The 21,779-nt window shown below is 41.1% G+C and overlaps 1 protein-coding gene across 2 annotated transcripts; it reads left to right on the forward strand.

Moving 5' to 3' along the window:
* Nucleotides 1–531: 531 nt before the first annotated feature.
* On the forward strand, nt 532–21,581 carry ssh2b (slingshot protein phosphatase 2b). 2 transcript variants are annotated; one of them, XM_017308689.2, is made up of 15 exons: nt 532–777; nt 5,117–5,160; nt 13,210–13,322; nt 13,441–13,505; nt 13,591–13,712; nt 13,800–13,865; nt 13,954–14,019; nt 14,146–14,340; nt 14,722–14,815; nt 14,936–15,064; nt 15,351–15,397; nt 15,570–15,716; nt 16,513–16,713; nt 17,286–18,258; nt 19,183–21,581. In XM_017308689.2, the coding sequence occupies exons 1-15, from the start codon at nt 715–717 to the stop codon at nt 20,389–20,391; spliced, it is 3,534 nt and encodes a 1,177-aa protein (XP_017164178.1). In that variant the 5' UTR covers nt 532–714; the 3' UTR covers nt 20,392–21,581. The 2 variants fall into 2 exon arrangements, with proteins under 2 accessions (XP_017164178.1, XP_008425608.1); XM_008427386.3 differs by lacking the exons at nt 532–777; nt 5,117–5,160 and adding an exon at nt 10,558–11,012.
* Nucleotides 21,582–21,779: the final 198 nt, after the last annotated feature.

The raw sequence follows: 21,779 nt of genomic DNA on the forward strand, positions 1-21,779 counted from the left end.
TGTCACTTGCTTTGACAACCGATTGATTTTGCATAATATCTTTAAACGTTTACCTTCACAAAATGTATACGGTAAATGCTTTTTTGTTTTCTGAAATGTTAGATAAGCGTATTTGTACTTCAGTTTATTAAGAATCGCATTGAGCTCCCTGCTAATAGTGAGACATGCATCACTTACATTCTTCAGCCAACTGTTATTTCAGTTACCAACAAACTTTCATGACCATAAGACATGGTTAGATGGCAGGTGGGCCATTAAATCCCACACAAAGACTTACTTATCCAGTTTAATCTATTAGTTTTGTTTAATTATGACAGAGGAGGTCTGTCAGGGACATATTTGTGTATCTAATGACTGTACTGTATTGTCAGGAAAGAAATTCAAGTTTTTTCACTGAAATTCATAACTATGTTGTTTGAAGTTAAATTATGGCTAGCCTAAGGCACACGTCTCACAGCTGCTTTGTTTACACCCGGCACTCAGACGGTTAATCGAGATTGACAAGCTGGGGATAGTTGCGCATGCGCAGCTGAAACTGACAGAGGAAACAGCCGGGGAGTAGTCAAACTGTCCACGACCAGAGAGAAAGAAGAAGAGGGAAAACAGCCAGAGGAACAAATAACTCGGCTTCTACGGAGGTTTCCCCCTCTCAGGACAGCTATGTTCGTCTCGACGCCATCGCTTCCTCACAGGTGTCCGCTTCCCGGTCGCTGAATGGCGCTGGTTACCGTACAGCGTTCACCGACCCCCAGCACCAGCTCCAGCCCCTGCGTTTCGGTGAGAGCCGCTTTCATTTTTGTTTTTTAATTTAATTCACCCTCCTCCACTATAGCTTCCACTGTCACCTTAAACCACATGTTCTTGTCGTCGAAGGCGGCCCAGGGCTCCGTTTCCGCTGTCTTTTTTAACGGCTGCTGACTGTCTCCAAGTGCTTCGCCTTTGTACCCGTGCGCATGCGTGAAATATAGCACATCATTTTTCAGTTAGTTACTTAATGCAAAGTAAACCTGCTCAGAAATTGCGTTTTGGTCTGTATTGGTCGTATTTAGTTTTCAAAGCATTACACCATTGCCTTTCAGAGTAATTAAGCTTTACATAGTGTCCCTTTAAAATGGTTCTTGTATGTATATTTCCACCCAGATGAAAAGCTTATGTTCCACTCAGATACTTAACTAAGTTCCTCTCTTTTATCTACATGTGAGGTATTGTTTCAGCTATGCGAGAACTAACAAAATACCATGGGATTTGTGCTTCCTCTTAAAGGAGTTATGTGAACTTTTTGTATATGGGCGAATATGGACGTGTGTGTCTGTCTTTGCATGTCTGCCACCTCCCCAGACACACTCTGCATAGTTTCTACCAGTCTTCCTGTTTCTGTGTGTGGTGGTGTGTTGTGAAGGTAGCCCCATGCAAATGAGAAACACAGGTGTTTTTGGAGTTGTCTTTTCCTTTGGAGGTCTAAGGTCCAGAGAAACAGGAACCACCTCAGAAAGCCTGAAATAGAGAGAGGAAGTAATCTACAAGCAAACTTGTACACAAAAAAATCAGGCTTGTGTGCACACTTCCTGTGTAGGTGCAGCTGTTTGTGTAATGTTTGCGACGCCTTAGGCAGTGAAGTTTAAAGATTTTCTTTTTTACCTGTACATGCTTGCTTAGAAATGCAAGTGTCATTGTATAATTTGAAAGACGCATGCAATCTGAAGAGGTTGACGTATATATTTTTGCCACTTAATAAAAGCACATTAATGGTCTTAGTTATTGCAGTTATATACTTGAAGTTGCGCAAGTTGTAAGTTTTGAAGGATATACTGAGAAATGTTTTTTTCAGTAGTTTGCCAGCTAATCACTAATCAGAGGGTCACGTGTCCGATTTAAATCTCAGGCCATTTTATTGGGTCATCTTTGCAGAAAGATTACTATGTCTAGTGAGTGGTTATTCTTCTTTTTTTTTTCTTAAGTTTATATAGGTAATTTGTTTTGTATAACAATACTATAACTTTTCTGCTATATAAAAACAATTAGATCATCCATCCAGTGATGTGGTTCCCTACCTCCAGCAGTCATTGGAGAAGAGGTAGGGTAAACCCTGGACAGGTCACCAGTCCATCACAGGGCAACAAACAGGCTTGACAGACAGGAAAAACAACCACAAGAGCCAGAGATCAATGAGCAGAACAGTCAGGTTTTTGGACTGTGGGTGGAAGCTGGAGTCTTGAAGAAAACCGTAGGAGAAAACATGCAAACGCAATGCAGAAAGAACTTGGGCAAGGATTCAAACCCGGAGCTTTCTTGGTGCAAGGCAGCACTGCTGACCACTGTGCTTCTTCCTGTCACATCATACCTTTGTAATTGATTTGTGACAACACTGTGAAACTGCTGAAAGAGTCATGGCTTTCATAGTGCAAATCTCTAACACTGACCCAAACCTACGCCATCCAGTCAAATATAATTGCTAAAGTGTTTCAGAATTACAGTTTCCCTACAAGTAAACCATTAGTATATCAGATTAATAATCTATTTGCTTTCCCCTTGCTGTGCTCCCGAATAAGACGCTGATGTTATGTTACTTTTTAAACAGAAAGAATTTCAGTCTTAGTATGATGGCCTTGAAAATTGACCCTGTGCCTTTTGTATTCTGAGAGGAAAACAGGTTCTGTGAGTAGGCATAGTGATAACCGCCTTGCTGTGCACACACACATTTTTTGTCTTGTTTTCCTCATGAAGCACAGAAACAAACAGCATAGAGGAGAGAATGCTGCAACTATTAGTAGCCCATCTGAGTTTTAATCTGATTTTATAGAGGTTTTATTTTTGAGCCAGGGAAAGAAAAGCTGCTGAAGTAATGGAGTAAATGGTAGGGAAGTACTTTCAGGTGGAAATATGCTTTTAACTTGTGACCTGTGCTCAAATACTGAAATAACAAGTTACACAGCTTCCCGTATTTGAATACATGTGATGTGTGTGTGTGTGTGTGTGTGCGAAGACGTTTAATGAAATGCCAATTTAGCTGTTTACCCTCAACATGTTTTTTGTAACATTTCCTTGAACTATACCTGAGTTGGGGGAAATCCATCGTGTGCCGCACACATGCTGAAGCCGTCCGTTGGCCTCTTGATTACAATCTTTTTAGTATTTTTCTAATGAAGGCAGATGGTACAGGATGTTGTACATGAACAGAAACATGTTCCCAGTTTCTGTTGCCCCTTTTGCTCAGGCCTCACATTTCCATTCACCTTGGAAAATTCTCACATTTTCATGTATGCAAAATCTTTGTTTTCTTATCCAAACAAAGTTCAGGTGGTAGCAACACGTGACACGCCTGCATAAAAAAGCAGACATCAATCTTCTGACGCAAAATCAAAACCTTCCATCTTTACGATAAAGTTCTTTACATTTGTGCAGTCATTCAGAGAGCTGTCTTTTTGCTGATCACTGGTATAACAGATTTTTTCCATAATTGTGACTTCTATGATATTTAAATGTTATGGCCACCAAACGATACAAGGATGCATGTTACCGTATACGAATTAGAGCTTTTTAGGTTTGTTCACTGATGCTTTGTTTATTTCTGTTCGAATAAGCCATGAACAGAGCAATCATGTTATTGGACTCATGTTTCCGGCTGCTCATAGTTTACCTCAGACATGCATCTGTGCTTAGGATTTATTTGAACTGTCTCCTGGGCTGTTCTGTCTGACAGCCGACAATGGAAACCTGCGGATATGTTGCCTGAAAGAGGATGAGCGCCACCCGTTGTGGTTATTATATTAAGCTACAGCCACAGCAGCGTTGTCAAAACTGCCAATGATAGTTTAACACTATTTTCATCTTTTTTTTCCCCAAAGATGGCTTGGTCAAAATCTTCCTATCCTCTTTGTACTCTTGCATACAAAATATGCCACGGTCATGTTTGCAATTTGCATGAATGAATCAGCAAATAATACCCCATTATAGCTTTCTTCCTTGGTTCAGTCATCTTTTGTCTGTGCTCATTGTTGCCCACCATCAACCTCCTATCCACCCTTGCCTTTTGTAAAGCTGCTGATGTTTTAGTAATGTCGTTAAGGCTAGTTAGAATAAACAAGATAAGTACCGGGCCTTACAAGATAAGCACCAAGTGTTCATCTGCTGCCAAGCCTCGGCTTTTACATTTAACGAGGCTTCATATTACGTTTATTTACTCTTTGGCTTTCCCCATCTCCCTGCTTGTTGGTGTTTGTGTGTGTGTGAAAACGTTATTCTCTGCCCAGCCACACCTTAAAAACGGAATGAGATCATTTTCCTGCAGAGTGTGTAAATTGAGTTGGAGCTGAACTCTGCCCCCTTCGCCTGGCTCTGCCGGGCAGTACTCTACGGATGCCACTTGTACTTTTATTCTCTTTGTGTGACTCCTGTGTGTGTGAATGTTGAACTTACTGCTTTGTCACCCATCATAACAGGTTGTTTTTTTTTATGTTTGGCTATAAATTGTTTGAAAAAAGACAGAATCCCAAACTAACTGTATGACACCTTGTATGGTTTTATTTCAATTGTTTTCTAATTTATTATAAAATCAGCAGTGAAATTTCATGACAGCAGTTCCAAAAGTAATTGTCTTTCTGTTTCTACCTTTAAAACAGAACCAGTGGTTCCTCATTTGGATCTGGTTTGAATGCCATTGACAACTTTGACACTATTTTTTATTGTTGATGTTTTTCAAACAACTAAAATGAATTACAGATCACAAAGTGTGCCTTACAAAGGCTGTTTTTAGTTTAGAATAATACATTCCAGATTTGAGAATAGTGTTACATATTTTAAAATTGAACAGATGTCTGAAAACTGAAATAGTTTTTCCTTTTATCCGCTATTGAATTGACGCTTGAATCTGAAAAAACATGGAGTTTTAAAAAAGGACATTTATAGTAAGCATATTACCTTAAACTAGGGCTTCACAATGTTAGGAAAATGTGAAATTCCAATATCTTTGTTGAATTTTGTAATAGAAAATCCGATTAAACCAACTTGCCTCAGTCTTTTTCCATTTTCACAATAATGCCATGTCTTAGATCTTAGAATGTTTAATAAAGAGTGTGCATTATATATATAATCTGATATATTATTTGTTTGTTCTCAGGAGTCCGGTAGTGGGGAGGATGATCGCCGCTCTCAGCCAAGGAGGTAACATTTTTAACCCCATGTTTTTTTGTCTCAGACGAAGCTCATGTGTGTAGACTATGATTTCTATGTCCTAAATCCAATGTTGTTATATACTAGGTTGAACTTGTGCTTGTATGACGCGTCAGACCATCTTTCTCTGTAAGTCTGATGAGACTGAGAGCTGCTGCTGCTGTTGTCACGTCTCAGTCCAGGGTTGCCCCTCGCTGCTGCATAGCTGGAGAGCTGGTTTACCCGGTTTCTCTCAAACGCAGCTGTAACTGCTTTTGACCCAACAGTGATCAGTAATCACATCCGTTGCCAAATGTGTTTAAATGTTGAGCATTCTTACTCCTTTGCTAGATTCAGCACTTTAAGCACAAGTGAAAGCCTGAAATCCTCTGGTGGTGATTAATGGTTATTTTCTGTCTGTCCTTTAGAGGGCAGCAGCGCCTGTGTTGGGCTGATGTCAGAATGTGGGTCAGGAAAGCTGCCCTGCTGATCCAGGGACAGATTGGTAACCACTCCCAAATTCAGAGCATTTGTGTGTCTGTCTGGTCATCAGAGCTCTGCGCCATCCCTCTGAGAGAAACAGCTGTCTGTGTTGGAGCAGCTGGCATGGAAATCTTTGCTTGCATATAGGGGCTGATTATGTTTACATAGTTAAAGGTACACGATCGGATGTCATATTAACTTGATGTCATCTGATCTGAAAGCAAATCGGTTTCTAAAAATGTGAAGATTTGTAGTAAAATAAGGCAGCATTTGGCTGATTTTTTTTTTTTCCCCTCATGGTATTTGCTCTCTATATAGAAGATCTATCATCTTTTTAATTTATTTAAGTTAATGTACAACGTTCAGTTTGAAGTCTTGGCACTTGACTTAAAAATTCTCTCAGACTTTCAGTGATGTTTATGTCTTCTACTATTTCTGAACAGCACCATGCGGTCAGTAAAAAAGCTTTTAGTTTAGAGAAGTAGGAGATAAAATTTCTTCCTTAAACTTGTTCAAGGTGATGCTGCAGAAGCTAATAACTGAAGGTTATTTGAAATCCAGTTTTTGGTGTCCGTTAAACTAATCAAGATTTTCATCATACTGTTTTCCAGGTTTAATGTACTTCTGATAACAGGCTTGAGAAAATGTCTGTCACTCATACATTTCAAATGCCACCAGTTGTTTTGAAGACTCTTGTATGTGTTTGTCTGTAAAATTAAGTTTATTTATTGAATAATCTGATGGTTATATATTTTTATTTCTGTAGAAAGAACTGTACTGTATCAGAAATGCTATACTTGCATATTAATTTGCTGTCAAACTAGGATTTTTATTAACAGGTTATAATTTCTCCAAATTTTGTACTCATTTACTGAACCATTGTAGATCAGTTGATCTTTCTTGGTAGTTAAACTTTTGGTAAACATTGTGGAAATAAATAAATGAACAAAAGATGAAAAGATTTATATAATCTTAATGAAGAATTTGTATTACACCATGTTTCCACTGTTTGTGTGAATGGGATCATATCACATATGAACTGTGATCTAAACAAAGTAACGCTAAGCCACCTCCTGCTGATGAACAATATTGATCAGATTATAGAAAATAGTTGTAAATCACAGCAATTCAACATGGAAATTAAGTGGCACATCATGGTTGAACCGAAACATCCCCTGGAAGACGACTCGTTTTCATACTTGAAAAAAAATCAAGTATGAATTGATCGGAAAAAGAATCAAATTCTCAAGGGTTGTGAAGATCACATCCACTCGTGATCTGACACAGTTTTCTCTGTCTGCCGTTCGTTGAATGAAAGCCTTTGGAGTATTTTGCCGTGCCTCATGCAGATGTATTCTGACCCATTTTAATCAGTCTTTGCAGCTTGTTAAACTAACTTCGCCCAACCTGGGTTTTGTAAGCTGGCCAGGTTGCTTCTGTGATGGTCCAGAATCCCTGACGGCTGGCATTATAATTAAAGTGCTGTCACAACTTTTCTACAGTCTTCGTTTATAGCTCACAATAGAAACCTTTGTTTCCTCCCTGGGACTTTTGTTTTGAGCCACTGTAACCAGAAGTTACTGCTGGTGGAGAACCTGAGTATTATCCTCTACCCAAAGCTGAACGACGTCTATATAAAATTCTCCAGCTGTCACCAAAATAGTGGAATTACAGTAATTATAGTCATTTAGTGGGACAAAAGTCAAAGTTTTCACATGTATGCTCGTGCAGTGCAGGATTTTTAACCTGAAGTATTTCTGTTTCTGTGTATGAGAGTAGTTTTATATAATATTGTTTATTCAGATAAAGATAAGCATGATTTCTAATGCACGTGTTAAATCTTTCTCCCCAGTAGACTTGTTGAAAGAGTAACATTACTTTTTTTATTTGATTTATTTAAGATGAAATTTATAACATCCAAAACATCCATCTTAAAAAAGCTGCAGGGTATCAAAGAGTTAATTTCTTTAAGAAGGCTTTTAATTTAAGTAGCGATTTATTTTATTAATAAATGGAGCATGATGCCATCAGCTTTAGAGTACAACTGTATATCATGTTTTTTAAAAATATGTCCCAGGGGAAGCATATTTAAAAATGATCAGAATAGGTCCAAGTACAGACCCCTGGGGAACATCGCGCATGATTTTGGTATGAACAATGGGTTCATTGTGTTCATAATGAAACTTAAGTCTATAAAATCTAATCCCAACTATGTTTTAAAGTCTTTGTACAATAATTCTGCGATGTTGAAAGTAACGCATAAATCCAATATTGCCAGAGCAGAAACAAAACCCTTGTCAGAGGCCAGTGTGGTTCCAGCTCTATATTTTCGCTAAATACTAATAGAAACTTTTAATTTTTTTTATTTTTTATTCTCTTTGTCTTTTAAATCCACGTCAAGATGCTCTCAGATGGATCCTGAATCAGACGCCATTCTGAATGAATTTTCCCACTATGCAGGGATCTGAGCGGGTTTATTCGTCTTGACGTTGCTAAAGTGTGTGTGTGTGTGTGTGTGTGTGTGTGTGTGTGTGTGTGTGTGTGTGTGTGTGTGTGTGTTCTGCAGCAGACGTTCATTCAGACTCATGTGGTGATGCAGCGGTTGTGCCTGCGTAAGCGAGGCCCACTGCAGCGCTGCTGATTAAACCTTGTGACATCAGCACTTTATGGCGGTAGCTACAGCAGCAGCATTCACTGGCTGACCCACAGAGGGGAAATTACTGAGAGACTGAGGATTTAAACATGATTCTCATAGTTTTGATCAGTATTCATGATCCCTTATAATCTCAGATGGAGAAAAAAATAGAATGAGGGTTTAATTTAGCATTTCAATTCAATCCTGTTGTACTTTAGTGTGCAGAAAGTATTTTGCATCCTTGATGAGACTGCTAATCAGATTTAACAGACCATGTGATATTCCTGCTGAAGAGCGAGTGTGTGTTAAATTAAATACTTAAGGCTGTTCTGTGATCAGTAAGGCCGCTGTATATGTTTATACATGTGGCAACAGTCTGGTGTCTGTTTGCAAAAACCACATCCTTGCCTTTGTCGCGTGTCATTGGATGCTGTGAGTTTCAGCAGACAAACGGAGCAGTCAGGTGGAACTTGAGAAACGGCTTCAACAACACAAACACAAACATGACCCTGCTGGTGGCCTCTGACCTTTTCTAGCTTTTCTAGCTCGACCTGTGATGTGTGGTATGAATAATGGCACCAACACGCCCTTATCACTTGTAAAAGTGTGTAACAAAGAATCAGAGAACTATGTAAAGGTGCTTATTTAGGGAAAAAAGTCAGTATTGTTGGCCAGGTAAACAGTGTGTTTACATGTTGTTTTGGTAACTCAGATTATGAAAGTGATTAAAGATTGCTGCAAGTATTTTGGTCTCAGCAATCTCCTCCTTGATCAAAGACCAGAGATGACCTTTGAATGCCCAAAAATAAATGTCTACACAGACATAAGTAATACAAGAGCCACAGCAGCAGACCACTGCAGTTGTTGTTTATCCTGGGGAGTGTTTTGCTGTCAGGTGGTGACCAAGCAGTTCTCAGCATGTAACGTAGCCTAAAAACTGAAACCATGTGTGATCAACGGGTAGTGTGACTCAAGTCGGTGATCAGGTTCCTGCTACACACATGGGAAGGCTGGACTGTCAGTTTTGATTTCTCAATCATCTTTTTCCGTTGTTGTTGTTGTGGAAACGCCCACGGTATCAGGAGTAGCTGGCTCAAACACAGCAGACCTGCTATATGTTATGCTATTTTCCCAGCAGAAGTGATCAGTAAACAAAGACATGATCAATGTGCAGCTCACTCTATTCAAAAGATGCTTTATGCTGAGGGAAGATTATTACTCCTTAAACAAGAGTCACAAGAATGGGATTTTGTCTTACCAGGATTGAAAACATGAGAAACATCTTAGGCAAATTTTCAAAAAGTTAAAGTCGGAAGAAGCTGAAAAGTTGCAACAAGCTGTTTAAAGAAGGTAAATCTGAATATCCATCCATCTAGTTATCTAAACCGAATTATGCTTTCAGTGTTGCGGAGGGGCTTTCTAATAATTGTACTTGTCAGACTTCCTACTTCCTGATTATGTCAGCTGGCTTTTACTGCATCATGTGATAAACAAGCATGACAACCTACCTAAAAGTTTGTCTTCTCTTTGCTGCCACAACAACCGTGACCTGTCGAGACCTGGACTAGACCTCTGTGCTGTGCCGTCTGACAGCACATTTTAGTTTAGCAAAGCCTTTTGTTTCCACAGTGTTCCTTAGCAAAGCAGGTTTCTACATGGTTTTTTATTGCTCTTTGGTCCAAATGTAATCCCTATGTTCCCAATATTTGGCATTTTTGGTGACAGGACAAATCTCTGACTATTCAGCACCATTCACAAAAACTGTGACGCTCTGTATATTCTGCGATTTTATGTTGTGAGCTATAGTGGCTTGTTTTACATGTTTACCACTGTTTCTGTCTTAAACAGAAACTGCTTTAAGGAGAACGGGGCGCCCCACAAAAACAGCAGTTGTGTCCTTCACAATTTGGCTCTTCGCTCAAATCCTTACATTTTCCTGCTTAAAATACCAACTTCGAGGGCAAAATATTCACTCCCTGCCTAATATGTCCGACCACCTTCAGGAGCCATGATGAAAATAGTCATATTTACATAACCTGTCAGAGGTTACAATGTTTTGCCAGATATCATTCAGAGAAAAAAAAAAAAGACCAATGGCGATGCAACCTTTTTCAGTATGTTGAAATATACGTTTGAAAGAAAAATATTTCTTAATCTAGGTCTCTTACTCAAGAGCCCCTCTCTAACATTTCTCCCCCCTGATAATCCGTCATCCAGACCTCCACATCCTGCCGTTTCCTCCGATTGGACCATGCGAGTGTCTCCTCCCCTTCAGCGGGAGGATTTACCGCAGCTTGCCGCAGACACATGAGAAAGTAGCCGCTGAGCAGATGGTGATGCACCTGCTCCGTCACAGTTTCTGATAATAAACGTGTCAGCGTCTTTGCGGGATTTTTTATTTTTATTTTGTGCGCACCGTAACACCGCGCAGCTGTGAGCAGCAACCGGAGACTCGTTTGTTGCGATGCCATGAACAATAATTTAAAAAAAACGACAAAGTGTGAGTTAACGTAGTTTTTACGTTTGAGCTAATCCTTGTAGGATTCACGCATTTTAGTCGGCGGTTATCCGTAGCTAACCCCGTTTTAGCGCGTCCCGTCCCCGCCGCCGGAGCAGCGATGCCTCCCGGAGTGGTGACCGCCCCTCGCAGCTCGTCTGCCGGCTGCTTCTGCGCCTGCTGCGGGATCAGGATCAGACCCTATTTCACCGAGAACTCCGTGATCTCCCAGGGGAAAATCTATCAGCTGTAAGTTCTGATCGGAAATCATCAGAATGTGAGCTACTGTACCATTTTGTACTCCTCTTAAGTTGTTTTCTTTACCCCACTTTTCTTAAGTCTTTGTCGTGCACTAAATAGGCTTGGATTAAAATGGCTTACAGTCTTGATGTCTTATAGAAAGTATGCCAGCAGCCTGGATGAAACGGTTTCTCTTGCTTTTGCCTCCTTACAAACTTGCCTGCAGATGCTTCACCTGCTCACATGCTCTTCCCCTCCACCCACCTCCGTTTCCATGCATCTGAAGGAGCCCAGGGCAGCAAGCACACTGTGTACCCCAGACACTTTCATATCTTATAATTAATCTGTCAACTCTGGAGTGAACACTCTGGATCATGCTGGCATTTATTGGTGATTTATGTGTTTGATCAACGAAGCACGAAATATTTCCTGCACCTATTCATTATTAACACTTCCATAAGACATGCTGTGTGGGTCTGTGTGTGCAAACTCGGCTCTTTCACAAGATCTTGGTATGAAGATCCCGAAGGCATGCTAACGGCATTGTGCTAACATGCAGATTTATTTTTTGTCTTGAAGAGTGGCATGTGGATATTGTCATCACACGGTCAGTGCTGTCATTTCTGAGTGTTACTGGTGTTTTTAGGATGTGTAATCCTTGTTGATCCTCTTAATCCTTCACAGAAAAACCAAAGTTTCTCTTAAAAAATGTAGTTTGCTTGATTAGAATCTACTTTTACAGTGGAATTTTGTAGCATAAAGCTGCTTGCCTAAAGCCAACATTTGTCTTTTTTTTTAGTCCCTTTTGTCTTGTAATGACTCCTGTCTTGATGACAGGTGGTTATATTTCCAGACTTTCTGTCTCTCCACCTCATCCTTGCCCTGTGTTTATGTTCTGGCTTTGAAATGAGTGACGGATATGGACACTCAGTCATCAGTGCTGACAGGATCTGCCTTCACCGTCGTCATAAAATACAAACAGACTTGAGTTTCAGCGTTGGACTAATCCTGAGAATGCCAACAAGTTGCTAAGCAAAACATATAATCACCACTACACTGAATTTTGGTAACAATTGGCAATAAAAACTCCTGAGAACTTTGCAATCAGATTGAGTTGGGTATCTTAAGTCCATTACATAATTCAATTATCCAAAGAGTTCTCGGCTTAAGTGGCTTAGTGAGAGGTGCTAAGTCTGTGCCAGATAGTTGTTCAGGTTTGTGTGAACAAGTGGTGATATCGCAGAGAAGTTGAGGAAATTCAAAAGAAAGTAGAAATTGTTATGTCAAAGTGCAAGTTGCTTTGATTTACTTTGCAAACCAGTTAATTTTTGTCGTGCCTCTATTTTAGGAACACTTAAAATCCAACTCGGCAAACATGGCTATATGTGGCTGGGTTTTGTTTCACATAGCAATCTCAACTGTCTTAAGATCATAAATCTGGCCTGTAATGGTTGTGCACGAGATTATTTGTTTGTTTTACTAGAGCCCAGAACAAACTTGAAATCAAAATGGAACTTTTGAAGTGCAATTCCCCTTTCAGCCAAGCTTTGATTGCAGGCATTTACCAGATATTGTTGAACAAACATTTTTATGGTTGCTTGATATGGCTGGGAATGAAAAGCTACAGAAGTATCTCAACTTTCGGTGAAAGTTAAAGTGGCACATTGCAACAAACGGCTCCAGTGCTGGCAACATTTAAAAATGTGTATATATGATAAAACATTTTATTACTATAAATGTTTTATAGTAATAAAATTACCTCACTGCAAATGATAAAAAATGATTTAAAAAAACCCTTTTAGTTCTGGTGCATTGATCCTCCACCTATACCTAGCAGTGGGGGATGAGGTGCTTTTCTACATTTTCATTTTCGCCTGCAGTGTTTTATTGCCAAAAGGCTGAATCCTTGGTCTCTCATTTGACCAAAGTAAAAAGTTTCATCTAACATCCCAGTAAACCTTGACATAAACCAATGAATACATTAAACTGGGGATTTTTCAGCATTTTTAGCTTGACTGTGCTGCAGCAATGATTTCACTTTTTAGGCTTTTTAGCAAACTACACCAGGGATGCTAATGAATGTAGCCTCCAGAGTAAGATTTTTCTTGATCTGAATGTTTGTTGTGCAAAGTCCCAAGAAAGGTGTTAATGTGTTTCTTTTTTAATTACATTTTTTTCAACCAATTTCTTTTTTGTGTCTGTGCAGCATCAGTGAAAGTTTCCTGACAGTCAAAGGAGCTGCTCTCTTCCTGCCCCGAGGAAATGGCTCTTCTCCAACTTCAGCCTCTCGCTTCACTCAGCTGCGGAGTAAACATGCAGGTGAGGCGGAAGGTTCTGTTTAAATCGACTACCTTTTTCTCTAGTGTTTTCTTTTTTTTTAGCTCGACGATGTAGCATTAATTCAGTCTGATCAGACTTGTTTCTTGAATCCTAACAGGAGACATCCAGCAGCATCTGCAGACCATGTTCACTCTCCTCAGACCAGAGGACAACATCAAGCTGGTGGGTGCACAACGCTGCTCAAAGCACGGTCTGCCTTCAGCGCTGGTGTTTAAATTGGTTCTGACTTTAACCATTCCTGCTCCAGGCGGTTCGTTTGGAGAGCGCCAGCACTCAGGCCACGCGCTACATGGTGGTGGTCTCAACCATCGGGCGCCAGGACACGGAGGAGAGCGTGGTTTTAGGCATGGATTTTAGTCCCATTGATAGGTGAGAAAATGAAGCACCCAAGTTCATGTTTCCAGCTTTGATGATGTCATAAAGTTGTCAAATGGTGGGTTTTTCTTCTCCTTACAGCTCATGTTCAGTTGGTATGGTTTTGCCTTTATGGAGTGACACCTTAATACACCTGGATGGAGATGGGTGAGACATTTCTAAACATGATGAAACTGAGTACAGTGCAAGCAAAAGATGGCAAAATGAAAGTTTCCTGTTCTTTGTTTGCTCTCAGAGGATTCAGCGTATCAACAGACAACAAAGTGCATGTATTCAAGCCTGTCTCTGTGCAAGCCATGTGGTGAGTCTAAAGAAAAGCAAATGGATCTTATTGTTTTAACAGCTTTTACCCTGCCATCATCTTTATTCCATTCTCAAAAACCTCTTCACTGTCTGAATTGTGACGCTTTCCAACTCATATTGGCAGGTCGTCTTTGCAGTCGCTCCACAAGGCCTGCGAAGTGGCTCGCTGCCACAACTACTTCCCAGGCAGCTTGTTCCTCACCTGGGTCAGCTATTATCAGAGCAGGGTGTCCTCCGACCAGGCCCGCATCAACGAGTGGAACGCCATGCAGGATGTGCAGTCACACCGCGCAGACTCACCCGTCCTTTTCTCTGATGTGTAAATATTCAAATCCTATATTAGTTGGCATACTGCTAATTTACACTATGATGCAAAAGTCTTATGATTTTTCAATATTTTCCATCTTTCTCTACTGTACAAAATTCTGAAGGGTGTTTGTGATGAACCCATATCACTCAGCAATTTGTAGAACTATTATTTATGAATTGCAAGTTTTTTGCAAAATTGCTGAACATTAAAAGCATCTGGAGATAATGATTTTAAGTCTTGCCACAGACTCCATGTTGCAATCACAAATGCATTCTAATTTATATTGGGTTTTGATGTAAAATCCTAATAAAATACATTGAAGTTTGTGCTTTTAAAGACATTTGTTGTAGATACTTTTGTCTAACTTTGTATGTTGTCTTGTTTCTCCAGCCCCACAGAGAGAGAGCTCACAGAACGACAGATAAAAACCAGTTTGAGGGAGATCATGATGCAGAAAGATCTCGAGAATGTCACCTGTAAAGAAGTGAGCTGCCTCAGATGCTTGGTGTAAAGATCTGTCAAGCAGAAGCAGTCATTTATTTAGATGTTGCTCCAAATTAGGTTAAACTGAACAGCCTGTCCTCTGACTGAATGTGTCCCACAGATCCGGACCGAGCTGGAAATGCACATGACATGCAACCTGCGAGAGTTCAAGGAGTTCATCGACAAAGAGATGATTGTTATCCTGGGCCAGATGGACAGTCCTACGGAGATCTTTGACCACGTCTTCTTGGTATTTTGGCAGCAAACATTAAACACTTATTTTGGACGTTACTCTAAACAGAAAAAAGCTTTAGCTACATACATTTGAACTGTTTAGCTTCACTTTGTGTATTAAACCAGAGCAACCTGATGCAGTCTTGTGTAATAAACTGCTTGCAATTTTAAGGTACTTGGGGCTTGTTTGGTTTGTAAAGACATACTGTACATGAGGCATGACTTGCCATGGGATTTAGGACTGATGAAAAGCTCTGAGGAAGGCCTAGAACAACACTGAGGATTGCTTTTGTTTCCTACAGGGATCTGAGTGGAATGCATCTAATTTGGAAGAGCTGCAGAAGAGTGGGTAAGGAAAAGCAAAATGCAACGAAACATCAATATAGCATGGATAGCAATGAAAACAGTAAAGAATAAATATGCTTAAAATGAGAACATTGTAGCTTGGTGTGTTTAGAGTTAAACTGCAGCAGACGAGCAGTCTCTTATTTTCATCTAACCTCTGTTCATTTCCTCTCTAGGGTTCAGTACATCCTGAATGTAACGAGGGAGATCGATAATTTCTTCCCCGGTGTGTTTGAATACCACAACATCCGCGTCTACGACGAGGAAGCCACTGACCTGCTTGCTTACTGGAACGACACCTACAAGTTCATATCTAGAGCAAAGTGAGTTTTACTGGATTCCTGTGCAATCTGGAGAAGTACAAAGACTTTTTAAAAAATATGTATCGATGTGTAACAAGAACAGTGTTTCCAGTCTTAATTCATTTTCCCTGTTATAAGATTAAAATCTAAATTTCTGAAAGAGAAATAAAGAACAAAAGCTCATTTTAATTGTCTTATCTTTGATTTACAACATCACAACCTGGACTTTTTACAGACCAATATATCAGCTGTGCTTCAGCAAATAAATTCAAGATGGAGGATAGATTTAAAATTTCACTTGATCTGAATTAGTTTATAAGCAAAAAAATAGGATAAAGGGGAAACGTTTTTTGTCGCGTTCAATGATTTTTGGAACTTACAGTGAATAAATCCCAACAGACAAATGTTTTGTCAGGGTTGGTGATAATTTATGATTTAGTGATTTTGTTGCATCTAATCATGAAACTGATTATTTTGTATAGTTGTTTAGTATTACTCTCATTTACTTCCAAATGTTTACATAATGTAAATAATGTACATTTTTCTGCATTTGAGCCTGCAGAAAAACTCTACCCCAAATTAATCAACACAACTATAGTTTCACTTTAAACTGAAATGGCAAAAAATGTTTACAAGAGAAGGATTTTTTTTACTTGAACATAAACAGTCTTTTTTTTTTTCTCTGTTCCAAAAGTGTAGTTTTTTTTTTTTTTTTTTTTTTTTTGAGATTTTGCTTCTAAATCAGCTCATTTGTTCTACATGCCAGTTTTAAACACAAAATGACAACGAATAACTGACTTGTTCTGGTCTGCACCAGGAAATCTGGCTCAAAGTGCCTGGTCCACTGTAAAATGGGAATAAGCCGCTCTGCAGCCACGGTGATCGCCTACGCCATGAAGGAGTACGGCTGGGATCTGAAAAACGCCTTTGATTACGTAAAGGAGCGCCGGACTGTGACCAAACCAAACCCGTCCTTTATGAGGCAGCTGGAGGAGTACCAGGGCATTCTGCTAGCCAGGTACATGTAACATTTTAACCGCCTTATATTTGGAACAACATTTTATTTTAGCATTTTAGTGGAATATGTGATTGAACCTATCTTCTTATTTGGTGCATTAGTGTCTGTGCTGTGAGAGATTTTACTGCCTTAGTAATTTTGTAAGTTTTGAATTTAAATATACACCTAAACATAATAACAATATCTTGAGCTTTTTATGAAAGATGTGTTTCTGCTTATCCAACATACAACAAACCTTCACTAAATCAGATATTTTTGTTAGATGAATGCCATTTTTTTTTTATATGCACAAAAATGTTTTTTGTTTTTTTGTTAATGTTTTTTTCTTTTTCCTTAATTTGATTTTCCATTCACCAATCCTGGCCTATTAAAGGGAAATTGTTAGAGTTCTAGTGTTTTACTGGTTGGTTGATGACAGAAAATCTAAATAATAAAAATCATTTTCAGAATTGAATCATCGTTGAGACGATAAACTTGCACAACAGGACATAACTTTGACATAGATTATGTGAATCAACAAATTCTGCTAAATTTAGTTAATTTTGTCTTTACATCTGTCATTTATTTTGTAGCAAGCAACGGCACAACAAGTTATGGCGTTCTCACTCTGACAGCGATCTGTCTGAGCACCATGAGCCCCTGTCCAAGTCCCTCGCCCAACCCAACAGTCTGGGTCGCGCGGACCCCCATAACCAGGCCAGCAGCATGCCGGGCCCCTCTGTGAGAGATCTGCTGGACTCTCTGGGACCGTCGCAGAGCGCTGGAAAAACAACATACTCCACGAGCCAGCCTGACACCGGCACCCAGTCCAGTTGGCTCGGCTCCTCTGCCTTTGATGATGCGCCGTCTTTATCAGGTGATGCTAAAGCTAAGAGCCTGGAGGAATCCTCTCAGGCTGATACGGCCGCCAGCAGGCAGCTCGCCCACCTCCACCCCGACTCCACAGCTGGTTCTGTGTTTTCTCCCACCCTCTCCAATGGTCTGTGTGACTCGGAGGAGCAGCCATCGTCGCCTCCCCCCTCCCAGCCAAGGGCGGCTACAGTGGTCCCTAAGCCTGAGCGGACAGACGTGGTGACTGTTGCACAAAGCGTTTTGGTGGGCCAGCCTCACCCACCTCCCTCTGTTCACCACCTCCCCCCCTCTCCAGCTCAATCAACCACGAATGAAACCGCCAAACCGCAGGTTTCCTCCTCTACCCACCTGGCGTCGGAGCCTGAGCCACCAAACACACACCAGCCTGGACCCCACTGTTTATCTGCACCAGTGCCTATTAAAGAAACGGACGATCATCAGACATGTGACTCAGATCCGCCGTCCTCCAACGACATCAGCAGCTCTCCCACCGCGGCTCCACAGGACAATGTGCTGCTGTTCGGCCACAGTGCAGATCACATAAACTTTTTTAGTGCCAGGGAAAAATTCAAGGGAATGAGTCACGATGGCAAAACTCAGAGTGCTGCTGTGCAGCTGAAGAGCTGTGGCAAAGACCATCTACCACAGGAGGACGTAAACAGTGGGGGGCAGGAGGAGGAGGAGAACACAAAGGTAACCATTGCTTGTAAGTTTTCCTCTATACCTTCTTTCAGTCTTTGTCCTTAGTGTGAGTGAGAGAGTGAGTGGATTTTCTGAGAAGTTCAGCTATCTTAGAAATCCTGCAGTATTTACATATCTTTAACTTTAAATATCATTGAAAACAAGTTATTTTCAGTAATTCAATTCAAAAAGTCTAACTCAGATGAACTCATTAAGCACAAAGTGATACATTTATTTATTTCCTAACAGCCGACCATTGTTCCTCTGTGGTTAAAATCAAGTCGATTTTCTGGCACTGAGGTAACAGTGACACCATGATCATTAGTTCTGGCATTTGTGCTGTTGGCAGAGTGAAATCAGCATCTTCTTAAAGCTCATCCACAGAAGAAACTTTTCTGCTGTACAACCAGACACTGAGATCTGTAATTTCTAAGTGAAATGTAGAAAATATTTAGTCTTAAGAGGCCTTTGGACCAATAAGCAGCCAAGTTCTTTGATGATTTCTCTGGTTCAGGTTAAGATGAAGAATGCAACAGCTGTGAATCTCTCCCTGCTCTTCAGTAGGCTTCTCAAGGCTTCAGTTATCCTTGTAGCATGAATTCATTTTTCCTAATATACCTTTTTTCCTTACACCTAACTTTACATTAGGTACTTAGACACTCCCTGATATATCATCTTTTGTATAATGAATAGTATAAGTTTGACTTTTTGAATTGAATTTTTGAAATTAGTGTCTCAATGATAGTTTTGTGTGTTCAAGTATATTTGAATTTTGTATTTACGTACCAATATATAATTGAAATCATTCCAAATAAGCATTTGGATTCTCATGATTCAAGTGTGCCCTCTAGTGGTTGCTTGTAGAAAAGTTCAAACGTGTTTTTATTGGTTTCACTTTATTAATATTTTTGCTTCTGAATGATCTCTGCTCTGTAGGAAATCCCAGCTCCTGCGCAGGTCGCAGGAGTGAACCCCACAGAGACCCTCACCCCACCAGAACCACAGAGCTCCCATGACCAAGACGGGACGAGGTCGAAGCAGGAAATGGAGAATCTGGACGCTGACCCTCAGAAGGAGGCCAAGAGTGTAAGAGAGGAATCCAAACAGAAAGAGGACGAGGAGGCCACCCCCCCTCGCCTCTACAGCGACTGGACCAGGGGGTCTGTGCGGCGAGCTACGCAACAGCTAGAGCAGCGGATGAAACAGGAACACGAGACGCCGTTGGCCTCGTCCTCTGGCAGCACCTGCGGCTCCCAGCGGCGTCCAAACAGCATCCACTCCATGACGACGTCAGTGCCACAGGACGCATCGGTTTCCCCGCAGGTGTCTGTGGAGGGAGCGCAGGAGGGCGGGGATGGCATGTTTAGACCGGTTGGAAGGGGGAACACGTGGGGGGTTCTGGGAAATGTTGAGAAAAGCACAAAGGGACTCAAACTCCAGCCTGCTGACACCAGATTGCTGTCTACCTCTTCTCCTTTCCAACACTCTGCACCATCTCCTTTTGCGTCGGTAAACTTCCTGTGTTTGGAAGGTGTGACGGAGCTCGAGTCTTGCGTGGACTGGGACTGTTTCGCCGAGGGACTCCACGCTGACGTCGCCCTGAGGGAGACATGGGAGACCCTGTGTGAGCTGGGTGTCTTCCTGCAGCAGGTCGGCTCGGCGGGAGCCTGCTTCGGCCAGGGCTCAGGAAGCGCTCCGAAGCAAGGCAGCAGCCTGCAGAAAAGGGTCAGGGAGGTGGAAGCCAGGATCCGGCAGGCGGGCCTGACCCCTCCGTCTCTGATGAAGCGCTCGGCGTCGCTGGCCAAACTGGGCTGCCTGGAGCTCCTAGCCAACGATCTGACTGAGCTGGAGCGCAGCTGCTCCGCTGCAGCGCCGCCCTCTTCTCAGGCTCCTCTCCACGCCGCTGGTGATGAATCCAAAAAGCAGCGAGTGCACAGTTCTCCTCTATCCAGCAGCAAAGAAGCTAAGAACGTTTCTACTGCTGGAGAAGGCTTTCCATCGTCAAAAAAACTTCCAAACGCTGACCAAGACTCTCTACATTCTCCTGGGCTGACTCTTCTGACCAACAGGCAGCAGTATGGGAAGACTCACCCACTGAGGCAGCTTCAGAAAAGAACTGTTGGCACCCTGTACAACACCATGTGACCCTCACTGTGTGTGTATGCGTGTGTGTTTGTGTGCGTGCACCTCTTAAGTGGAAATCAAGTGCACATGTTGGATTTATTCAGCAAACCGAAGCCTCTTGCCTTAAAGGATAGTGTTTAGTTGTTGTTTTTGTACATTTTTCCCTACAGATCCACCAAGAGCCTCTGAAATCAGCGACACGGCGCCTGATCCGAAGCATAATCAAAACCCAAACTTGTTCCTGAGCCTGTACATACTCCCTGTGCCCATCATTGCTGGTTTTCTTGATCGTTCTCGTATATCACAGGAAGGTGGAATGTTGCCTCTGTTATTTCTGCCTCCTGCTAAAGTTTTTTAAAACATATTTTCTGGAGAGTTTTATTCATTTTGAGCCAATATTTTTGCGTAACTGTCAAAATCGGGCAGAAATCGTAACCGCCAACCGTCTCTTGAATGCAGATTAGAAACGCTTCATCGGGAAGTGGAAACCCAAATTTTGGATTTTGAAATGGAAAGAGTGGAAGAATTATTTTTTTTTTTTTTTTGCGTAACACAATATCAATACCTCAACCAAATCTGACCTGCGCAGTCGTCAGGCTCTGGTTTTCTGGAATGTCCTCCTCCGTCTGAAACAATTTGAACTACACTTGATAAACTGGAAAAAAAAAACTGGTGTCTTTCGTTCTCTCAGCTCTGAAGCCGCTCAGAGCCGATTCCTCGGGTGTTTAGCTGTGAGGGAGGAAGGGTAGTTTTGGGGGCTATAATGGCAGAGTGTATATTTATGAGTTCCCTGCTGTGATCTCTTTTGGATGTAAGTCTATATTCTGAGTGTTTAGAAACTACGTGTTTTTTTTTTTTTTATATAAACATCTGGAATGTGTCGGTGACTGAGTTTTATTTTGAATGGATCTTTGTAGTACAGCTTTTAGGAGTGTGCCTGTGACTGGCAAGTGAAGCTTCTCTGCAATCAGAAATATCTGTACAGGGACGTCTGTCATACATGCACTTTACTCCCTTTTTTTACTTTTGATTGTGACTTTTTATTTTTACGTGGGTTTGCTACTTTTGGGGGAGCATGCTTAGGCGGTAGTAGATGTCGGGTGTGTGTGTGTATGTAATGTCAACCACATTTTGGATTTTATTTTAATTCGTTGATGTAAATATTTTATATTGTGCTTCAACTGTGACCATAAAAATGGAGATTATTAAAATTTGTGTTTTCTCTGAGTTTGTTAAAGAGCCTTAAAGTCTTCTGGTAAAACGACGAGAGAAAAGTTTGTTTTGGATTATTTTAGCTTTAAACTATAAAGTCATTTTGGCCTTTTCCTCCTGGGTACAACTGGTGTAGCTCAGTCAGGAAGGTCAGCCATCTTGATCAGGCAAACCTTATCGACTGCCCATTAATGGTC

This window comes from Poecilia reticulata, chromosome 14 (genome assembly GCF_904066995.2).
Source record: "Poecilia reticulata chromosome 14, P_reticulata-male-v2, whole genome shotgun sequence".
NCBI lineage: Eukaryota > Metazoa > Chordata > Actinopteri > Cyprinodontiformes > Poeciliidae > Poecilia > Poecilia reticulata.